The following is a 13,427-nucleotide window of genomic DNA, read 5'->3' on the forward strand; positions in this document are numbered from 1 at the left end:
GAGTGCAGTGGCGCCATCTCAGCTCACTGTAAACTCCGCCTCCCGGGTTCCCGCCATTCTCCTGCCTCAGCCTCCCCAGTAGCTGGTACTACAGGTGCCGGCCACCATGACTGGCCAATTTTTTGTATTTTTAGTTGAGACGGGGTTTCGCCATGTTAGCCAGGGTGGTCTCAATCTCCTGACCTCATGATCCACCTGCCTCAGCCTCCTAAAGTGCTGGGATTACAGGCGTGAGCCACCGCGCCCGGCCGACTTTTAAAACTAGTAATTACAGTCTTTGGATTCAACTTCTGTTCATGTGTTTGGCTTATGAAGCTCTTGTCTATGTAGCTTTCTTTACAAGGTTCGAGTTTATTCTTCTGGAAGATTAATTCAGAAGTTAGAAAATACACATATCTCTGATAACCATTTTAACCTCAGAGGTAACCCTGAAATGAAGGGAGCCTTGCTTTTTGCGGGAAAATATTTACCAAAATGTATTTCTTTTAGAAAGTATCAAATATTGTTTTTGATACCAACTTATAAGTGATCAGCGATCAGAATATTGACAAACGCTCAGGGTTGAGGTGTTCAGACACCATTTTATTTCATTACCTTTGTCCGTTATGATGGCACAGAAGTAAAACGACCTCATCTGTTGTTAGTGATTTGCATTTTGTGGTGAAGATTATATTTTATTAAAAATAAACCTGTTCACAACTAGTCCCAATTTACTGGCTGTTCTACCAAAGTGCACCCCAGTGACCCTTCCGGAACCTGCCCTCTGTCATCCCGTGTTGTCCTTGAGCAACCGTTCTTGAAATGTGGTGTGTATCCCATTGGCATCATAGTTATCTTGGGTGCCCCTTAAAGGTGGACATTTCTTAGTCTATCCCAGAGCTGTCGCCAAGGCCCTGGACCATGCATTTTACACAAGTCCGAGATAAATTTTATGTACATTTTAAATTCTGAGAACTCACTGCACAATAGCACTGAGGTCAGAGGGAGGCTCTGGAGACAAACGACTGGAAAGCTTGCCTGGCCACTGGGTAACTTTGTGGCCTGGGGCAATTGCTTAACCTCCAGTACCCACATTCCCCCATTACTAACGTGGGATAAGAGTAATAGCCACCGCGGGGTTGATGCAAGGATCTGATGAGATCAGGGATGGAAAGCTGTTTGTACTGTCCAGCATGTGTTCAGGGCTCAATATGTATTAGTTGTACTTTAAATAAAAGTGGTTCTCTATTCTTTCTATAAGTGTTTGCTGGTCACCCTACATGTTAAATGTTGTGCTTGGTACCAGGACGTCAGAAATGAGTAAGACATAATCCTCGCTTACTTACAGTCTCATGGGGAGCCAAGTTCAAGTGTGTTCATTTTTTCTTGAGCTTCATGTCAGCACCCATTCTAAAAATTTCAAGCTTTCAGAAAAGTTAAATGAATGGTACAATAACTGTATACTCTCCATGTAGATTCTTTGATTTTTGACATTTTGCCACATTTGCTTTATTTCTCTATCTTGGTCTTTCTGCCTCTGTCTCTCCACCTCAGATCATCTGTCTGTACCTGTTGGCTTGTCAGTCTTCGAATCTCTGTCTCCATCTGTCAGTCTTGGTCTTTGTTTAACCCCACTTGGTTGATCTTGGTCTCTCACCCCTTGGTGTCACTGTCATTCCTGTCCTGCTGTCTTGCTGGCTGTCATTCGTCTCTCTGGCTCTCTTCCTCTCCTCTCATTTTCTGAATTGTTTGAAAGCTACCATATTATGACACTTCATCCTTAAATGTTTAAACATGCATCTTCTAAAAAGAGGCATTCTTACATATGACTATTATCTTTATTATGCCTGAGAATATTAACACATCCTGAATATTATATCTAGTTTTTATTCAAGTTACTCTGATTTTTCCATCTTTCATAGATGCTTTTTTTTTTCAAACGAGGATACAGTCATCATATAATGCATTTGATTAAACCTGTTTAGTCTCTTAATCTAAAGTGCTCTCATTGTTTTAATGACAATAACTTTTTGAAGTATCCAGGCCAGATTTCTCATAAATGTCTTACTTTAAGTATTTGTCTGATTGCTTCCCCGTGGCTTTAAGTCATTTCTCCATCCCTTTATTTCCTGTAAACTGGAAATGTTTGAGTTGAGGAGACTGAGTTTAAACATTCACTGGTGTTGTCCTTTATACTGTGTCCCCTAGGGAGGCAGGAGGTCCAGTGTCAGTGTTGTCCCATGTAGGTGGGTGGAAGTACCAGATTGCTCCATTTTCAAAGTAGTGTTTTTTCACCCTGTGTTGCTTAGTTGTCTGTGATGTGTTACTTGGGCACTTTATAATTATCCTATTCCCCAGTACTCCTGCATCTTTTAGAATACGTTGATGACCTTTATTGTGATTACCATGATTACGAAATCATGATTTTTCTAATTCTTTTATTCTATTTGCATTAGTCAGTATTCCTCATTAAAAAGGATTGTTCTTCCTTTCTCTCTCTTTTTTATTTTTTTATTTTTTTTGGAACAGAGTCTCTGTTGTCCAGGCTGGAGTGTGGGGTGCGGTGGCATGATCTCAGCTCACTGCAACCTCTACCTCCCAGGTTCATGTGATTCTCCTGCCTCAGCCTCCCGAGTAGCTAGGACTACAGGTGCCCACCACCACACCTAGCTAATTTTTGTATTTTTATTAGTGATGGGTTTTCACCGTGTTGATCATCCTGGTCTTGAACTCCTGACCTCAAGGGATCTGCCTGCCTCAGCTTCCTAAGGTGGTGGGTTTACGGACATGAGCCACCATGCCTTTTCTTCTTTTCTCTTTTCCTTCCCTCCCACTGTTTGGAATCACTGTGGACTCATGGATTAATTTTTTCTGATTCAACTTGTTAGAATAAGTAATAGTCATTATTCTTGTTGATGTTGACATTTTTCAGATTTGGCCAGGAAGAGCTCGTTCAAGCCAGCTCCTGTCCTGCTGCCATAATCTCACTTTTTAACCTCTGTTGTTTCAAGATTTGGAATCACCCATTTCTTTAAAACTCCTGTTTTTTTTTTGCAGATATGTTGGACTTTGGAAAGCCTACCTGCTAAAGGAGTATTATTCCTTCTAGGCCTTTTTCCGTGGACAGAGCTAGGAAATATATGCGTCTGTGTATAAAATAAAGAGTTCATTATATCATGAGTTCATATATATCAGGCTTCAGTAAATGAAAGTAAAAAGTACATTAGAAATCCTGAGTTTATGTAGTATTTCCAGTCCAAATTTAACAGTATAGAGCTTTTGTCTTCACTTCTTTTATATGTTTATGTTTAATCTCTCATCACTTACAGGGAAAATTTCGGCTCCGTATTGTTTCCTTTATTCTATAATACACAGTAAGTTTTCACTTAACATGAAATGATGGATAATAAAACCAGTTTTTTTCCTCATCAACTTTATAATGAAAGGATGTTGAACAAAGAACACTTGGACACAGGGTGGGGAACATCACACACTGGGGCCTGTCGTGGGGTGAGGGGAGGGGGAGGGATAGCATTAGGAGATATACTTAATGTAAATGACGGGTGCTGGGCGCTGTGGCTCACGCCTGTAATCCCAGCACTTTGGGAGGCCGAGGCGGGTGGATCGCCCTAGGTCAGGAGTTTAAGGCTAGCCTGGCCAACATGGTGAAACCCCATCTCTACTAAAAATACAAAAATTAGCCGGGCATGGTGGCGTAAGCCTGTAATCCCAGCTACTCAGGAGGCTGCGGCAGGAGAATCGCTTGAACTCAGGAGGTGGAGGTTGCAGTGAGCTGAGATCATGCCATTCATTGCACTCCAACCTGGGCTACAAGAGCGAAACTACATCTCAAAAAAAAAAGAAAAAAAAATGACAAGTTAATGGGTGCAGCACACCAACATGGCACATGTATACATATGTAACAAACTTGCACCTTGTGCACATGTACCCTAGAACTTAAAGTATAATAAAAAATAAAGGCTGTTGAACAAAATGTTTGAGGACCTGCTGTAGGTTGTTTCTCTTAAAGTCAGTTTCCAAGAACCTGTCAATGATTTTAAGTGAAGGCACACTGTATAAAAAGTAAAAAAAATTACAATCAGTATTACTGTTAACAGTAAACAGATTGAGCAGAATTTGAGATTTGCCTTTTTTTGTGCTTACATGTTTCCCAGTGTGAAGCTTTAAAGTTATTTGAAATATTTGTGTTACCAATTTGATATACAATTACTTTTTTTTCTATTTATATTACTTGGGATTTCCTCTACATTTTTCGAGACAGGGTTTCACTCTGTCACCCAGGCTGGAGTGCAGTGGCACAATTAATGACTCACTGCAGCCTTGACTTCTGGGATCAAGTGATCATCTCACGTCAGCCTTCTTAGTGGCCAGGACTACAGGTGCGCACCATCATGCCGGGTAATTGTTTTGTTTTTTGTCAGGATGAGGTTTCACTGTGTTGCTCAAAACTCCTGGGCTCAAGCGATCCTCCTGCCTTGGCCTCCCGAAGTGCTGAGATTTTAGGCATGAGCCACCATGCCTGGCCTACATTTTTTATTTATTTTTGAATGTAAAACGTTTATATGGCTCAAAAGTTAAAACTATGTTTTAAAAAATATATATTCCAAATCTTGATCTCATCTTCTTCTTATATCCTATTCATAGCTGCTTCCTGCAGGTAACCACTTTCATTAGTTTCTGGATTTTTTTCCCCCTGTATTTCTTTTCTAAAAGCATATTAACATTTTATGTCCACTTTTATTATCCATCCTGCTGCATAGAAGTATTTTGTATGCATTGTTCTGTACTTTACTATTTAAACTTAAGAATCGATTTCTAGGAAATATTTTTTCATTCGTTTTCCGGCTCCATAGTACTCAGTTGTGGCTGTAATACAATTCAAACCAGTCTTCTGTGGGTGGACATTTGGGATCCTGCAGTGAATAACTGTATACTGTTGTTTCATGTTTAAGGAGCTGTGTCTCTAGGACACATTCCTAGAAATGGGATTGTTCTATCAAGGGTAAATACATACATAATTTTATTAGATATTAACAGATTCTCCTCCATAGGAACTGTAATATTTGGCCTTCCATCAGCAGTATATGTGTGTCTGTCTGTCCACACCCTCAGTCAAGATTTGTTGTCAGCTTTTGGGTTTTTTTCCAGTCTGATAGTGAGATACCATGATATCTCGTGGTAGCTTTTATTTTTATCTTATGAGTAAAAATGAGCATTTTTGCTTATATTTGTCAGTGCCATTTGTAGATTTCTCTGAACTGTCTGTTCAGAGGTTTTACTAAGGAACTATTAGTGACCATTTTCTAACAGTGAGTACTCTTTACCCTATCATAAAATTGTCACTCATTCTTTTGGTGCCAAATTCTTCTATTCCATATCTTTATTGGGTGAGTTGTATTTATAATCTTTAAAAAATTATATTTGAATAAATATTGTCCACTAGCTATTCAAAATAAGGATTTAGAGATAAAGGGTTTTTTTTGTTTGTTTGTTTGTTTTTTTTTTTGAGACAGGGTCTTGCTCTGTCACCCAGGCTGAAGTGCAATGGTGCAATCTTGGCTCACCGCAACCTCCGTCTCCCAGGTTCAAGTGATTCCCCTGCCTCAGCCTGCCCTTGTAGCTAGGATTACAGGTGTGTGCCACCACGCCAGCTATTTTTTTTGTATTTTTATTAGAGACAGGGTTTCACGATGTTGGCCAGGCTGGTCTCGATCTCCTGACCTCACATGATCTGCCCACCTCAGCCTCACAGGCGTGAGCCACTGTGCCCAGCCTACTAAAGGTTTTTGGTTGATATAAAATCCAGAATGGCACCAGAATGCCAATTTTATTCCTTTTTAAAAAAAAGATCTGTAATTAAAGGTGCAGCACTTCAAACATGATTTATACAGTTGTTTTTATAGGAAAATGGAAATATATTGTAGGAATAGGTAGCAGGATGCCAATAGTGACTCCCACTCATGACTATAAGTAGTGACTTTCGGAGATATCTTAAATACTGATGTCATTAAGTGATTAACTTGAATTACTTGTATTTTACTTTTAGTTATTAAGCTGACTGCTATTATAGTAGAGATGTGTTTTAAACTTAGAATGAAATGGAAACATTAGCTAACTGCTTAGAAGCTTAGCTGTGTGGGAGTTAAAGTACAGGGGAACAGATGGGAACATTTAATTTATAGAAATAATTCTGATGGAGTTCTAGGGTTGTACCTATTTGTTGTAGTTGTGAAGAAGCAAGCCATCTTGTGTACTTAAAGAATGATGTCATCCCTAATATAGTGGGGGTGGGAGGAGTGAGAGTATTTAAAGATCATGTGGATATTAAGATACAGAAGTCATAAAATATTTGTAATCATAGTATCTGTAGGTTAAGTAGTGGTTCTAATTTCTGGGAGGAAGCTCAAGTAGTCCTTATTTTGTTTAACCATATTTAATTTAAAAGACCAACCAGCAGTTGAAATTTTTCTATTGCTGTTTAGAATAGATTCATCCCAACTTTGGTAGAGGAATCCGTGGCTGAATGTTGCTGTGACTGAAAAAAGATTATTTCTCACTTTCTACTGGAAGCTTTGTTTCCATCCTCCTTTGGATTGGCTTCCAGGAGACCATAAAAAGAAATGGGTGTTGATTGCATTTAATGGTTCCTTCTGTGAACAAGCAGTAGGTGCCATTCTTGCCCTTTCGGTATCTGCAGACTCATTTTATCAGAAGAGTGCAACTGATAAACTTTGCATAAGAGAAAATGTACCGGCCGAACATTGATTTTGGTTACATATACTTAACACACTCTTTCTTGGCCTACATCTATTTAAAAAAGAAAAAAAAAAAAGAACTTGTATATAAAAATCTGAGCAGATTGGAGAATACTTTGCCATATAAAAATTTAGTATTTTGTATTTATTGTGTATTTTCTCAAAATATTACATGGCTTTAAAATATTTTAGAACAATAATTGGATTCATACATAATTTTGTAGTAATACTTTTGTATAAAACCATAACAGTACTTTTGTATAAAGCAAAATTCATTTTACTCTTTTAGTGACTTTTGTGTCATACAAGATTAAAGGATGGCACTTCTAGATTAGCACTATGAACTAACTTGTCTCAAGGTTAACTGGCAGCCTCAACTCTCCAGAACCCTCCAATGAGCAGAAAGCAAGCAGAACAAGACTGACTTGTTGAGAGTTGTGATAATTTTCACAAGAAAAACCTTTGACTTTCTAGCAAGTGTTTGTTTACTCTTTTCTTATAAATACCTTGATTATTTGGTTTCCTGGCTCATAATAGATTAGAAGCAATAAAATGTTAGAACAAGAAGGATGAGATGGGACGATAATAGAAAAGACGTGCTATCAGCAGTGATAAGTGACATGGACAGCAAGGCAGGACCCAGAAAAACTTTTGAAAAATTCTGTGGTAGACTTTCTTATAGGGGTAATAAGATTATAATAATAACAAAAATAGTAATTAGCAAACACAAAATTTCCCCTCGAATTCTCCACACTTTAGTAACTCACCCAGCAGCTGTCTCTAGGCATGTTAAACTCAGTCCCATCCCTTCAGTGGGTTTGATGTGCTTAAGTCAGGAGAGGTGTTGTGTGGATTACATAGCTGAGATTGCATGTTGGAAAACATTTAGCACAATATCTGGCACAGAGTATCTGCTCAACAAATGCTGATCATTAGTTGAATCTTGCAATGCTTTGAGTCTCAGTAGTTAAGTTATGCTAACTGTACTTTTACTTTTTTCTTGTTGTATCTCATCCAAAATGTCATCCATACCTGTTATGTACAGTCTGTAAATCCAGAAAGCTCCGAAAACCATATAAGTTTGTCACAGACTCTTTTGACCAAAAAACTGCCCCAAATTGACATTAGAATGCATAGTCTTTATCCTACTTTCTTCGTTATTTGCTATTTTATGTTTTACTTAGAAATGTAAAGATAGTTGATAGTGAAGTGCTGCCCCAGACCTGCTAGAGAAATTATGTGTGCACCCATATATACTATCTTTCTAAAACCTGAAAAATGCTTTATGCCAAAATACATCCGCCCCAAGAATTTTGGATGGGACATTCTGGGCCTTTAGTATTTAATGTGTAATTGAATGGAATTGAAAGGATAAACTCCATGTGATCTTATTTGATGAGAAGACACTGTATATTATTTGATCACCTTGGAAATGTTGATTGAGCTAATAAACACAAGCCATTGTGTTCTCTTTCCCCACTTCACAGCAAAATGAAAAGGAGAGCTTGTTGAAGGAAAGAGATCACATTTTGTCAACTCTGGGCGAGACAAAGCAGAACCTCACTGGACTTTGCCAGAAAGTTTGTAAAGAAGCAGCTCTGAGTCAAGAACAAATACAGATACTCGCCAAGTACTCAGCTTCAGATTGCCCACTTTCATTTTTAATTTCTGAAAAAGATAAAAGTACTCCTGATGGTGAACTGGCCTTATCATCAATTTTCAGTTTATCTGACGGGCCTCCAGCAGTGCTGCCTCCTTGTGCCAGAGGAAACAGTGAGTCCGGCTACACGCGGGGGCAGGAGTCCCAGCAGACATCCACAGCCACCTCTGAGCAAGCCGGGCCTGCGGAACAGTGTCGTCAGAGTGGTGGAATCTCAGACTTCTGTCAGCAGATGACTGATAAATGTACTACTGATGAGTAAACTTGCATTCACTTCCTTCAAACCATCTAATTTTCTACTGAAGTTTTGGCAGTGTCTTGAAAGCCTAATATGACCATCTGTTGCTTAACAATATTGTTTTTCCCTTTAGTAGTTTGCCATAAGGGAATTTCTCTTAAGTCAACCATGATTTCTCCTTGATTTCCGCAAGAGACAAAGAAACGATTTTGCCTCCTGGATATCAGAAAAATCCATGTGAAAATGTAGTAAACCTTTAAAACTCATGTTTTACAGAATAATAACTCTAGTAATAACTCTTCTTGCTATTCAGAACAAGTAGGAGAATGAAAACTGCAGCATATCAGACAGCAATTTAACAGCTTGAAACGTCTACAGATAGTTCCTACTAAAAGAAGTGGCCTGCAGAAGTTTAATAATTTGACATTTTTGTAATATTTTAGATTGAAAGAAAATTTCTGCCCAAGCAATGCTAATAGAGTTCTGTTCTCAGCTGAAACAGGGTGTCAGCTACTGGGAATATTTTTGTAGAGCTGCATTGTGAAAAATAGATGGTCTTACCTGAATCTTAGGGCTTTGCTCTTTGGCTCCTAAAATCAGGTTTTAAGCTACGTTGGGAAGATTTCATAAACAGGCAAGTGGTTGGCCTAAGATGGGGGCTTCTTCTCTTCAGTATGGACTCTAGAAAGTCTGGCTGCATAAACAGATTAAGTGTCACTTTCCCTCTTTTTTACCCCCCTCTTCAGTCTTTACCATATCTGGTCCCATCATGGACTTCCTGTTTCCTGGCGTTCTTGTCCCTTTGGAAGAAGAACTAGGACTCAGAATACAGTGGCATGAGTGATCATACTGGCAGCACTATCTCAGGCTCCCTAGAATCTGGAGAGCTTACCAACATGTAAAGCTGTCCACTTTGCCACCATGGGTCACCAGTGCCGGAAAAGCAGACATCACGGGGAAAGAATATTGCTTACGTTTTACCAGGAGTGCAGTTCATTTTTTCATCCTGTTTTTGAAGTCGTATGGTTCACTTGTAAAAAGCATTGTTACAGATAAAAATGTATTTGCAGCAACTCTGCAGGTTTGTGAAATAGGATGAAACTCAATCTTTTCCTATTGTGGGTTTGCATTTGAAAACCAGGTTTAATCCTTGCTCTCCTCCCCAAATTTGGTGTGGTATAAAGACACACAAATCATTTTAACTTGGGCATTTAAAGATCAGTCTTAGTGTTTGTTCAGTCCTGTTACAAAATAGATAATTGAGCACCTATTGCAAAACAGTTTGCGGTGGCTTCTAGTCATGTTGGAGTTAGATTTGTTTGAGAGTCAAATGAAAGCTATGGATCTTCTCAGCAATTAAAAAAAAATGCATATATTCACATTCACAGAAACGTTGGCAGAACCCAGTTTTAATGGTGCAGAGGAGTAGTTTATAGTGTTGATTTCACCGAAATCAGAGGACTGAAAGAGACACTTCTATGGACTGCATCCTGAGCCTAGTGCAGGGCTTGTCTAGCTAATGTGGGCAACCACCACCCACTGTGTATGAAATCTGAAGCAAGTTGGCCTTGCCTGTGAGAGTATATGGGGACCAGTCTTCATGTCTTGGAGTAATTTGTCAAATGTTACCCTTTTTGATCAGGATGTAGGGGGAGGATATTACTAGTATATTTTCAGTAGTTTGTATGTTATCTCTGTTATTGACTTATTTGTAAGAGAAAATTAGTTGGACTTGTTTATTTTCTAGTAGCTTTTATAAGTACACTCAAGAATTTGTCAGGGAGAATAATTCTAATAATGCGTCCCATACTGCAAAAGAATTTGTGTGTGTGTGTGTGTGTGTGTGTATGTGTGTGTGTATACATACATATGTATCTCCCCATATAGGTATTTCTTTGATACTTGTAATTTTAAATTTCAACTTCACAATATAAAATAATGTAAGAACTTGTGGTTTACAAAATGTAAAATCTTAAGCCAATGGAACCCTTGATTTCCTACCTCAGTGTACACTCAACTATTGGTCGTATCAGTTTGTGTATGTGCAAATGTCAAATAATCTTTTGCTTTAATTGCTACTGTACTTGCTTTGAAAGATTACTATTTTATGATAAAACGTAGTTGTCTCCAGAGCTTAAATATAATTTGTAAAGCACTTGGTTTAAATTTCTCTCTACCTATGAACAGTTTAGCATTAAGGGTTTCTATTAATGACATATAATTATTGGCCAAGTGTAATTTCTTAAAATTTAGCATTACTTTAAATAGCCAGCATGTAATACAAGTAACTACACTACCTCATATCTACATGATTTTCAAGTTGTAATGCAGATGGACAGATAAAAAAGATTTTATCTTTGTCTTTTGGCCATAAGTGGGGAAGTTTTCTGTATATTGCATAGCATTACACATTTATGCCTATTTTAACATTAACTTCTAAAGAAGTTTTTTCTAAGAAAATGTTTCAAGGCAATATTTTTTTTGAGGCTGCCGAAGACAAATGACAGGATTATGAGTATACAGTGTATGCCTTTTCCTTCATGCAGAAGTTTGAAATGTTTTCAGTTTGTATATTGCATATTCACATGATCATTGTTCACTATTTTATGAACTGGCCTTCTCAATGCGTGATGATTTTTTTAAAAAGCTGTTATGTTGAATTCAGTAAAATAACATTACCTTATTTTTTTTTTTCCTTACTCATTCTGGAACTATAGCAAATAATTTGTTAAATTGTCATATTCAGAACAAATGTAGATACAGTCTTGGTTCTCCATCTGTAATTTTTTTTAACAGTTTGCTATAGCTTACTGCTTAACGAATTTTAAATAAGGAATTAAGTATGTTAGATGCAGTAGACGATACAGGTTGCATGTGGACACTCAGCCACATTAACAACTTGGGGAAAACAATGGCAACGTTACAGTGAATTCTCAGGTGAACTTTTTTCAGTTATAAAACATCTATTTTGAATTTGTAAATATTTTAAATGTTTTATTAAGGCATGTAATAAACTATTCCTTGAAACTTGTTGGGTAGAATGAAAACTTAAAGCCATAATGGTAAAAGGTGGCATACTGATTATAAAAGAAGCAGAAAAACATTGATTTTTTTTGTATCTTTCATAATATAATTTTCTAACAATGCAATAAAACCACTAAACTTCTATGTCCATATTTTACTGAGACCACGTTTCATTAAAAGCATACTTTCATAGTATTTAATTTACATTTTCTTCCTAATGTTCTTACCCAAATGTACCTGAACTATAACATGTTAGATGTTGGTGATAAATTGACAGTTAAATAAAATTCTCTAAAATTGCTTCTAATTGAATAGAATTGTACGTTCTATTTTCATTTTCTCACCTCATGTGGATTTACTCAGTTTAGTCTTTTGATCGGTAATTAGTATATCTGAATTTGTAGGAGAGAATCTTTCCTTAGTTGATAATCATGCCTGGAAGAAAAAAATTCCAGCATTCAGGTGTTTTAGGAAGCACAGATTTTAGCTTTGCTTCTGATTTTACTTAATTCTAGTTTGGATAGAGAAGTATAGGGACTCTTAAGGGGTATTATCTCTATCAGTCATTAAGTTTTAAAAACTTATCTGCCGAGTCAGCTCTTTGTATTCTATTCAATTTCCAACCAGGCCCCTCTGACCAAGCTTTGGGCAGCTGCTCAGTGGTGTTGGCCATCCAGGGCAAAGTCTTCTGGTCTAGTCATTGTGATTCTCAGCTGGGGATGATTTTGCTGCCCGGAGGACACTTGGCAGTTCCCAGAGACAGAAATCGTGGGGGCAGGATATAGGATATGGCTTCTAGGGGCAGAGGCCAGGACAGCCCTCACAACAGTTACCCCACCCAGGGTATTGATCAGGCTGACATTGAGAAACCCTGACTAGACCAATGATGGAATCAAGATGACTTCTAAGAAAGTGCTCAGTTGTGTGAGGTAGTGTGATGGCTGCAAGAGTTCAAAGGAGACAGGATGAGAAACGTGGGATTTCACCGAGCTTTGAAAGATGGTAGTCTGAATAGGGAGAAGGATGGTCTCTGGGGAGAGAAGGCCACCTGGCACAAATAAGCCTGGTGTGTTAAAGGAACAGAAGGAGGTTGTGTCACAGTGAGAGAGAGAAGAAGGAGGCCCCCACTTGAGTGTTCTTCACCTGTGGGTGTCCCAGCATCTTGCCCTACCCAGATTGACTAAGTTACCAAAGGTCTGAGGTTAGACTGTAAGGGCTTTAAGAACAATAGAAGTATAAGTAGTGGGTATCGAGGTTTTAGAGGAAGGCCAATAAATAGCATCTTTTCCCTGGCCAGAGTTTTGAACCATTTAAGAAATTAAAGAGTAGGTGAAATCCGTATCACTGATGGAACCCAGCTTGGAACCATGGCTTTCTAGCTGTTTAGCCCAGTGAACCTGCTAGAAGTGCATTCTGGAATGAGGCAGACTTAATCCATCCACCGGTCACCTTGACCCACCCCAAAAGGGGCAGAGCTCTTAGAGGAGTGGAAAAATATAAATGGAGCAAATTCCACGAGTAAGGGGTGGGCTGAGCCAAGTAGACTTAATGACTCAAAATTTACTCATCAGAATCAGAGACGACTACAGCAGGGCCAGTGGAAGTACAAAGGCCAGAGGGTGTTGCTTGCCCTGGAGATTGAAACTAGGGAAGTCTTAGGGAAGAGTGTTCCCCTTTCACGCCCCCAGTTGAAGTTCTCTTGAAACATTGGCCCCATTGCTCAACCAGGGCTGTGACTGATGGCCTGGAG

General features: G+C 38.4%; 1 protein-coding gene across 5 annotated transcripts in view; it reads left to right on the forward strand.

Moving 5' to 3' along the window:
• BACH1 (BTB domain and CNC homolog 1) overlaps positions 1-11,989 on the forward strand; it is a 48,472-nt gene extending 36,483 nt beyond the window's left edge. For all 5 annotated transcript variants that reach the window (XM_003895561.4, XM_031664940.1, XM_017956483.3 and 2 more), the window contains one exon: positions 8,243-11,989. In XM_003895561.4, coding sequence (XP_003895610.3) covers positions 8,243-8,677 — 435 coding nt within the window. In that variant the 3' untranslated portion in view covers positions 8,678-11,989. The remainder of the gene's footprint in view (positions 1-8,242) is intronic.
• Positions 11,990-13,427: the final 1,438 nt, after the last annotated feature.

This window comes from Papio anubis, chromosome 4 (assembly GCF_008728515.1).
Source record: "Papio anubis isolate 15944 chromosome 4, Panubis1.0, whole genome shotgun sequence".
In the NCBI taxonomy this organism is placed as follows: domain Eukaryota; kingdom Metazoa; phylum Chordata; class Mammalia; order Primates; family Cercopithecidae; genus Papio; species Papio anubis.